Raw genomic sequence first — 10,000 nt, 5'->3', positions numbered from 1 at the left:
CTCTGAAAAGGGCCGTTTTGCTTGTGTCCCAATTCAATTTAAACTCGTTCGTCACGGATACGACGAGCGAGCTAGAAGGCTTTCGGGATGATGGTCACACGCTTGGAGTGGATCGCGCACATGTTGGTAGCCTCAAAGATAGGCCTAGCTCGCTTCCTGCAGGGCCATGACGGCCAAGCTCTGTAATCGCAGATCGGTCTTGAAGTCCTGAGCGATTTCACGGACCAGGCGCTGGAAAAACAATTTGTGGATCAGCAGCTCCGTCGAATTCTGGTAGCGACGGATCTCACGCAGAGAGACCGTTCCTGGCTGATAGCGATACGGCTTCTTGACTCCTCCGGTGGCTGAGACGCTCTAGCGAGCGACTTTCGTGGGGCCGCTTCCACCAGTGGACTTACGGGCAGTCTGCTTGGTAGAGCCATCGTCGTAGTGTTCTCTGGGCGGATTGAAACAAATGAATGATTGAATGTGCGCGGCTGCCGGTCCCTTTTATGACCTTCTCTTGCGAGCGAGCGAGACGGACAGTGAACAGCGAGCGAGCAAGAAGAATTCATCCATAGCGTACCGCATAAAAGGAGCCGAGCCGGCGGCCAAGCATCAGTTTTATTACAATCGTTGCCGAAGATAGACCGGACTCGGAAAAGGAAGCGCCAAGCGTCATCGCAAGGTTTTGCGTGACAACATCAATTGCATCATCACAAAACCACCGCCGTCTGGCTCGCCGTGGTGACGTCAAGCGTACCTTCGGTCTCATCTACGAGAAAACCCGCGGTATGCTGAAGTCATCCAGAATTCTGTCGGCTACGCTCTGAAGTGGTAGGGCCGTACGCTGTACAGATTTTGAGGTTAAATCACCTCCATCACCGAAACCAGAATTCAAAACTAGCACTGAATCCATCAAACCTGAGCATGGAATGGCGATCGACGATATCCAAACCCAACCGTCCTTTTCAGGACGACAATTCAATTTTGAAAGAGTTTTGAAAATATTCCTACCATGAAGCGCAACAGTATTGGCAATTCTCACAGCAACAGAACTGTCGGTGAACTAAATAATAGTTACTCGATTCTCACAGTTCAATCGGCCCTTTTCAGGGCTAACAAATGTGTACTAAAGAGTTATTTGTGTTATATTTGCTAATGTGTTTACCACATTCTTGCTATTATTCATCTCTGATTAGTTATGAATAATTGACAAAACGACAATTTGAGAATGTTTCCAAAGACGCTACTGCAGTGCTGTCGGAATACAATATATTTTCTATTGTTAAGGAATGATTCAAATATTTTGAATTAATTGATACAAACTAACAATGATTAAGTTTATACTTAAAAATCAATTCTTCAATATAACGGACTAAGCTTCTGAATACATGTAAAGTGATTATTTTGTATTAACACAAATGTCTATAATAAATCAGAATTGACATGCAACAAATAGTGTGAAAATTAATTGGATTTTTAGCAGTAGAAAACTTTCATAAGTTCGTGACGGTCCCAAGCCAGGAAATAGAAGAGGCTAACGTTATCCAACGTCAACTTGGCGGTCGTATCTTGGAAACAACCTGTTACTTTTTTTGTTGGTGACTATTTCGCACTTGTGGTGGTGGAGCTCTATGAAACCCTCAGACGAACGAAAAGGCATTCATATCGAAACATCTGAATTAAAAAATACTAAACAGGTACGTTCGATTAAATTATACCGTTGAAGGTAAAATGCATTTAAAGCTGGATTATGTTGAACGACACGCCACTATTACTGGCCCTGCGCTGCAGAAAAGGTACGGTACGGTTGTTGTCTAGAGTACACTCAATGTTTTTTTTACGGTTATGGCCAAGAAGTCAGGAAATGATGAGATTTTATTGATAAACTTTAATTAAATCTATAACAAAAGAATGTAAGACTAGCGAATATTTTAGGCGGAGTTAGCAACAAGTAGTATCATTCTTTTTCTCTCATGTTTGAAAGAAGTATCACGGTTTGTTCTTCAAACGAACTTTGTGTTGGAGGTTCGATTGAAGTTCTGTATAAATCTATTTGAACTTTTTGATTCCATTAATTATAATTGGTACTTCTGGGAGAATTAAGCATCTTTGACGTACATACGTACTTGTTTATCAGCGATAAAGTTCCACGGAACCAAATCTAAGCAAAATGTGAACTTCTGAGCTCGATTATTAAGTAATATCTGAACTTTTGGTTGCTTGGGTCTCTTTTCCAGGCACCACAAACCCCTTCGACTGCTAATTTCGTCCTGCAGCTTTCCGTGAAGGAATGCTGACTTCACGTCTAAGTGACGTATCGCCATCTTCTTGTACCCTGCCACTTTCAAGAGAATCCGCAACGTCGCCTGGCTGGCAACCGGGGCGAATACATTGGTTACAGGGTCGATTACGACCCTATAACGCTGCGAAAAGCCCTGGGCTACAAGGCAAGCTTTGAATCGCGATACATTGCCGGAACTGACTTCTTCTTCTTATATATCCACTTACAGCCAATGGGAACACGGCCGACCGGTAGCTGAACCAGCGACCAGGTGTCATTCCGCATCAACGCATCGTATTCTTCAGCCATTGCGGCCTTCCACAAATCCTGTTCACTGCTTCTTCGTAGGTATCCGGTTCTCCTTCAACTGCAATGGCTGCATCCACTTCGTAATCCTCAAATCGCTTCGGAAGCACTTCGCGCGTGCTTCGCTTAGGCAGTTCTCCGCACCTTCTTCCTCATCCGGATCGTAATAGTCCGAACACGACTCCTCCTTAAGTGTTGCTTCATCTTCCTTTGGCTCCAGTTCGGCCGAATCTTCCTCCGCTACTGGCTCTTCACCGCTGTCTACATCGAGCTCCACAAACTGTTCGCTGCCACCGGATACTGGATCACGCTGGTCCAGCGAACCATCTCCCAACTCGATGAATCTAGCATCCCGGCTGATCGTGATTTCATCATTTTCCGGATTCAGGAAACAAAACGCCTTCCTATCATCCCAATAGCCAACGAACAACAACTTTCGAGCTTTATGGTCGAACTTGCTTCGCTCCACGTCGGGGACGTGGACGAATGCTGCACTTCTGAATACACGCAGATTCTTCAACGAAGGCTTTCTGTCAAACCATTTCTCAACCGGAGTCAAATCGACAGATCGCGACGGCAATTGGTTCTGGAGTTACCCCGCGGTCATAATCTCCTCGCTCCAGTACTTCTTGGGAAGTCCTGCGTCCAACAACATGCACGTTGCCATCTCCTGGAGGGATCGATTTTTACGTTCCGCCACACCATTTTGTTGTGGGAAATAAGCCATTTTACGAAGCTGGTCAAATGACAGGAGACCTGGGAGAATTCAATCATCGTCATCAGTTTTCGTGATGATGATAGTTGATGACTGTGCGCATATGCTAGAGATCTTTTCATCCAGGCGAAAACATAAATGGAGAAAAATTATTAATATATTTCTGATCACATAAGTGCTTTTCATGTGCCTATATTGGTAACAAAGAGGTAGCTGACCCCCCCAAACATTAAGTACCGTAATCCGGGGGCGAATTGATCACTTTTTTATAACTTTTTGCCATAATCCCAGTCAACCAGAAGTCGCATGAAAGTTCACGTTATAACTCGTTTATTCATACAAACTACATCAAAATCGCAAAACACGGTGGATAAAATCGTCAGACTGATGAGTTTCCTCGCATAAAAAACTTTTTTGCTGAGTTCATTTGTACATTTTGTTTCGTCCCGTACACACGTACAAAGTAAATCGAATCAATCCGTAGCAGCTGTCAAATCAACATTTGTTTTCATAAGGTAAGTCGCATATGATTACAGGTTATTTCGGTAGAAAATTTATACACTCGCATTGTATGCTATTATTCATCACACAATATATGCACATATATCGCCTCCACTTTTGTACGTAGAAGGCCATTTCGCGATATCTTTTAAGTGAAATTTTGCACATACAAAGCCTCCAGGTGATTTCGTTAAACGTAATTTTTTTTTGTCTGGGATTTCCTTTGGACTTCAAAAATTGTCAAAATGTTTTCGGTAAAATCAGTATTTCATTGATCTTTATCAGTTTATGCAATCGATTTTTTATGAAATAAAATTTAACATTTCATAAAGTTAGTTTCAATATCAAAAATTGAAAATGACTCATTGGGGCGAAACTGATCCCTATATAGTAAAGCATATTTTGGTATGTAAAATTTCCCTATCTACTAAATTTTGGTCTCCTGAATCTGAAAATGATGTCAAAATTCTTACAACTCGTGTATATCATAGTTTTATCGCAAAATGTATGCAATTTCTCTTGAAATAAGCACTTGATTCAACAATAAACGGTTTTATGAGCAAACAACTATTCTTGTAATGCTGTACGATTTCAAATATGAGTTCAGCAGTGCACACTGAAGCTAACAAAACATTTTTAACACTCAAAGTTTACATGCAGGCTTAGCACCAGCGGATTGTTAAGTATCGAAATTTCCAACAGTATTGCTAACACCTTCAAAAACTGTGAATATTTCTATGCAAAACTGACTTTAATAAAAATGAAATAGTTTAAAATCATCATTAGAAAACATGGAATATCTGTGATGGCAACGAAGTATTAAGCATCCTTGAAAGGAAATGCTATTTGGTACCGACCCGATCAAATTCATCCCCGTGATCAATTTGCCCCCGGATTACGGTATCATCTTTTTAAGTATTTACGAACGATATACGAGATGTTAAGTTGTTTTTGACATAGTTTGTTACCAACCGTTTGGGTAACAGTGAGTTTGTGTGGTGGAAAGGCAAGCTGATGGTTTAGATTAGTTCATTTGTAATATTTTTTTTTTTTTTTTCACTTTGTATTGTATAAATTATTTATTTAAATGTCTAAGTGTACGATAAACGTTTGTCTCCACGGTTCAGTGTTTGAGTGATGTTTATTTTACGCTTAGTAGCTTAAGGTGTCTTTATTTATTAATTTTGTTGTTGATTCCGATTGCAGGTTTGTTCCTTATTTATTTATTTATTTATTTTTTTATTTATTTATTTATTTATTAATTTATTTAGTCATTTATTTTTTTTTTCATTTATTTATTCATTCTTTTTTGTATTTACAAATTTATTTATTACCCAGATTTTTTATTTACATTATTATTCAGATTGTTTATTTATTTTTTATATTACATAAATTTCATATTGCGTTATTAACAAAAAAAAAGGAAAACAAGTGTAAGGTTAGAAAATGTTAAGGCTTCGCATGTAGCCCAATCGGAATCTTATTTTTAAAAGTTTTGTAAGACACCTTGATAACTAAAACTTGTTTAGAGTGTAAGGAACTCATTGTTACCAAGACCCACTCATCACAATAAAAGAAGACGTCATCTTGTGATCTATCATCAAGGACATAGCAGGTGGAGAAGGGGAGTGGCTAGTGGAAGGACACCCCTACTATAAATGGGATAGCAAGATTTGGGGAAGCTCTCTTTTAATTTTTGTCCGGAGTAGTGATGAAGACGGTCCGGTTTCGTCCGTACAAAACGAGCCGGTGATTAGTTCCGCGAAGTGATACCCTCACTAAAGTTTTATCTTAAAATTAATGGTGTAAAATTGTACAGTTATAACGTCACAAACAGTTTAACAACACCTAAAGTTAATAGTACGGGTCAAGGAATGGCACCACCTCAGCTGGTAATAAGACACCATTTTCTAAAAACGCTAGTGCCAGAATAAGTTTAGCCTCCTTTGATCGTAATGTACATGTAATTCGAGCGAGTGTGGTGAAAAAGAACTGCAGTGAAAGTGATGGTCGGAAGTGACGAGAAGGGTACCGTAATTTGGGGTGTAGTTGATCAGTGGGGAGAAGTTGATCATTCACATACCCACATGTATAAACTGTCAATAGAGCTTTTATTCAATGTCAATTAGCACAATTTCTGTGATGTCACATAGCCTGACAGCTGCTCTTGATGTTCCTGAATTCGATTTGACATTCAAGATAATTATACCACAGAAAAACAGTTTTTTAAGGAAATGTTTGATGAACTGTTGGAGGGTTCTTCTTCAAACAATCGATTATTATCAAGGCTATATGAAGACACCATTTAAATAATGGTGTATGAAACAGATTCCAGATATGTTCTGTGAATCCTGTTTTGAATTTGCATTGTGGATAAAATATCATTTTCCGATACAAATATGTATATTTTTTGAGCGAGTTGTTAATTTCAAAGAAAACTGCATACCGTTAGGCGTTTAATGTGGTGTATTCTGTAATTGCCAACATTCAAATCTAAAACTGACCGATCTATCAACAAGTTGTAAGATTTTTGAGACTTGATTCATATTCAGTGACCCCAAATTTAGAGAATAGCATATTTCTTTATTTTAGGAAACCTATCACAATAATCGATCAACTTCACCCCGGAATCAAAAACTTAATTTTTTTATTTCTAAATATTTTTTTGTTATTACGAGAACATTTCGTCAAAATTTCGTACGTATAATCCGATAAACATCCAACCAGTACAGATTTTAAAAATATTTGGATGACAATACACGCATCCTACTAGGAGCTACAGAGCAGAATCGCTGAAAAGTGATCAACTTCCCCCCATTTTACGGTACCTTGGCATAAGGGAATCCCAGTAACGTTGCGCAAAATCGGTACTTTGTCAGAACATTTATCGGTGTCTGCTCGCTCGAATCCCGACCAAGTGATAATGCGCGCTATAGTACCACTCTCCGGACATTTTGGAACTAAGTCCATTCGCTATAAAGGCCTATACCGTCACCCCCCCCCCCTGTTATATGTGAATGCCAGCCAGTAGTCGTGTTAGAAGAAAAGGATTCCCTCCGTACAACTCCAGCGTCCAACGAAGTTTCGCTCGTCATCGCAGCAGCAACGGCCGCAACGTACCGATGAGCTCCATCCATCTTTACCCCCCCCCCCTCCTTTCCCAAGTCTCTGAATAAACGTGTTAGGGTCAGTGTTCCCTAAGTGGACAGTCCCCTATAGTCGCACTAGTGGCTTTTTACGGCCGTTTTGCTATGAATCTTTTCAAAATATTTTTTGACATGAAGGTCAGCTATTTATCTAAGTACCATTGATACACAGCTTAATTTTGTTCAAAAAATGATCGAAATAATTAGTTTTGCTTAAAATTTGAGCTCCCTTGCGCCTATAGTAAACCTATTGTTCCTATAGTAGCACTACTGAGAGAAACTATTTTTTATTATACGAAGTAATTAATGAATCAAGTACTTTTTTACATCAAACGAAAGCTTTTGATCCACACTTTCAAGGAAAAATATAAAAGCTTTGTAAAAATACGGTTTTGATTAGTATTTTGCCAACGCCGTGATGCTGGTGCTACTATAGGAACAGAAATTAGAAATAGTGCTACTATAGGCACATGTTTTCCTATAGTGGCACAAGCGATAATAAATGCAAACATATGAGTTTTCGCAGTTTTCATATTTTTCCCACAAAACCAAGATAAAAAGCTTTCAGATGATGTAAAAATAATGACGCTAGCGTTATTTTTCGATTTTATACGAATATTTTTTCTTTGCTATGCGGCTATTGGTACATCGACCCTAATTGTTAAAAATCTGTATATTCCAATTTAATTATTCTGTGTGGCCCGTCTGAACCTCAGCTATTAGAATTTAAGGTTATTTAGAAAAAATCTTGTTTTCCATGTCTTGCCATTGTTGTTTTGTCCGCCTCTTCACCACTCAGTTTGGAAATCCTCCCGGAACCCTCCTAAAACGACCCTGAGATCCAGGTTAAACAAAAGAGGCCTTGAGCGCCCACCCCAGAAGTTGCCGTCGGCTCTAGACCAGCAGCCTGGGGCTTTGGCAGGTCCCCTTCTGGGACCTCGCAAAGAGTATTGTATCAAGTTTCGTAATAGTTTGTGCTAAAATACTTTTACTTTCAATTTTTTACTTTCTATTCTAGCCGTCAACAGCTACCCAACGATTTTTTACGGTTTTCAAACACCACATTTTCAACATAGAGATAAGAATTCCTAAATATCTTTGCTGGTTAATACTATGGAAAGTCATCAAATCATAAACACTCTCGATCAGCCTACTCAAATCTGTGAGATTGTTTCTATCTATGATTTCAGTTTCATCACATACTAACAAAAAAAAACACACACACACACACTTGGTACTCCGATTCCTCAATGTCTGTTTTTGTCGAGTATTTACAAATTTTCGGTTATGGGCAGGGAACGTAAGAGCTGAAAATTCAAAAATCTGCTTAATTTTTCGCAAAGCTCGGTCAAGAACTCTCCATCCTTCCCTTTCATTTTTGGACAAATTACTGCAAAAATTCTACAGTTAGCAGTGAAGGGATTTCTGGTCGAATCTGTGGTGGAAATTAGGGAAATTTGTACTTCCTAGGTGAATTTTTATGATAAGGGCGTTTTCAGTCTCGTTTAATGTACCCTAGGATGTCCCGTTGCGCGGGTTTTTGTTTCGGTTTCATAAATAAAACATAACGGTAACTACCATTGACCATTGTTTCTATTTCTATCGTTGTTGTGTCTATCGTAACCATTTTGATTCTGATTATTATATCCTCCCCCATTCCTGGTCTGGTGTCCACTGTTCACGTCCTCGTACTCATCGTCATACTGATCTCCATTTCTCTGATCATATCCTCCGTTCGAGGCACCGTTCCACTGGTTCCGGTCGTACCAATCGTTTCTATGCCTTTCCGTAGTATCCGTCAGCGACCTGTAGGGACATCCATCCAACAAGTGGCTTTTGGCAAGTTCACAACCCTCAGTCCTAATGAACACTCGTGCTGGACATTGCTAAAGAAATAAGAATTTTAATTATGACTGTTTCATCAGCTAAAACAGGCTAAAACCACTGATTCCCGCTTCTCACCAAGAACAACTGCCCATCCAAGCAGTCGGCAAAAACGTCGTTCGCCTCTTCGCACAGTTCCGCTTCACGGCCCTCCCTGGCGCGACTTCCAACCATCGAAGTGATCCTCTTCTTGCACAGCTTTAGCGCCGCAGCAACCGTTCGCTTCCAATCTTCGTCCCCGTAGGCCCTCAACCTGGCCGGGCGAAAGATACGCACGCTGTTCACCTGGTTGTTCAGCATCTCCATGTTGATTCGGTAGACTCCACAGCTGACGCTGCACTGCAGGGTGAGAAACGGATTAACCAACAATCCAAACCCAAATATAAGGCATGTCGCATTTTAGACATATTGTCACGATGTCACTTATTAAAATCGAAACTTTGTCTTAAGAACAAACTTTTGATTTTGAAACAAATTTTCAGGCAAACCATGTTGTATGCTGTACCAATATAGACTAGCTGTTGTAGTACTAGGAAGAAAGCTTTGCAGAAGATTCCAAATGTAATTTTGAAAATGATTCTGGTGCTCCCTCCCTGGTATTTCTACTTACATAGTAGTTACTTCGAATATTCATTTTTGAAACATTGGAACAATTGTCGAATAAAATTAATTATAATTTTAGACATTTTTTACAATCAGGTAGAATCAAATTAATAAAAATTCTGAATAGCTATGGAAAATGAAATGTTGTATGTTGTTAATAGAATGTTAATTTAGTTCTACTAAAAAAGAAAAGGGTGGTAGTGTTGCATTACACAGAATATTCATTAAATACTCACAGCCTCATGTTCCTGCCTATATCCATCGCGTTGGACATTGCTGAACCGACACGGCCTCACCAGATATTGGTTAATCCACAGGGGACGGGTGCAGCATTCACTCGGTTCGGGGAACTGTTCATGCTGGTAGCATCGCTCATTGTAACCCCGGGATCTCCGGTTGCTGTCGTAGTAGTCGTCGGAATGGGTCAAGGCCGGACCCACGAAGGCCAAAAGTATCCAAAATTTCTGGAACATTTGTTTTCAGTGAAGTCCAATTCTGATCTTTGTCGTGGTACTAGTGAGCGAATTTATGTCAAGCCTCTCGGTTTTGTGAATTTATAATGGGTGTGGTTGCGCTATT

At 39.8% G+C, this 10,000-nt stretch overlaps 1 protein-coding gene across 1 annotated transcript; it reads right to left on the bottom strand.

Annotated features, from left to right (window-relative positions):
• Positions 1-8,505: 8,505 nt before the first annotated feature.
• Positions 8,506-9,956, bottom strand: LOC5567750. Its single transcript, XM_001657607.2, has 3 exons — positions 9,658-9,956; positions 8,897-9,157; positions 8,506-8,820 (listed from the first exon to the last, which is right to left on the bottom strand). The coding sequence occupies exons 1-3, from the start codon at positions 9,892-9,894 to the stop codon at positions 8,509-8,511; spliced, it is 810 nt and encodes a 269-aa protein (XP_001657657.1). The 5' UTR covers positions 9,895-9,956; the 3' UTR covers positions 8,506-8,508.
• Positions 9,957-10,000: the final 44 nt, after the last annotated feature.

Source organism: Aedes aegypti, chromosome 2 (genome assembly GCF_002204515.2).
Source record: "Aedes aegypti strain LVP_AGWG chromosome 2, AaegL5.0 Primary Assembly, whole genome shotgun sequence".
In the NCBI taxonomy this organism is placed as follows: Eukaryota; Metazoa; Arthropoda; class Insecta; order Diptera; family Culicidae; genus Aedes; species Aedes aegypti.
The sequence above is the reverse complement of the archived record's forward strand: the minus strand, read 5'-3'. Positions and strand labels throughout refer to the sequence as shown.

Excerpts from the sequence above, each read along its gene's own strand:
- LOC5567750 (XM_001657607.2), bottom strand. The coding sequence starts at position 9,894 with ATGTTCCAGAAATTTTGGATACTTTTGGCCTTCGTGGGTCCGGCCTTG. Across the intron at positions 9,158-9,657 it reads ATAGGCAGGAACATGAGGCT|TGCAGCGTCAGCTGTGGAGT; the intron begins GTGAGTATTTAA and ends CTCACCCTGCAG. Across the intron at positions 8,821-8,896 it reads TGGATGGGCAGTTGTTCTTG|CAATGTCCAGCACGAGTGTT; the intron begins GTGAGAAGCGGG and ends TTATTTCTTTAG.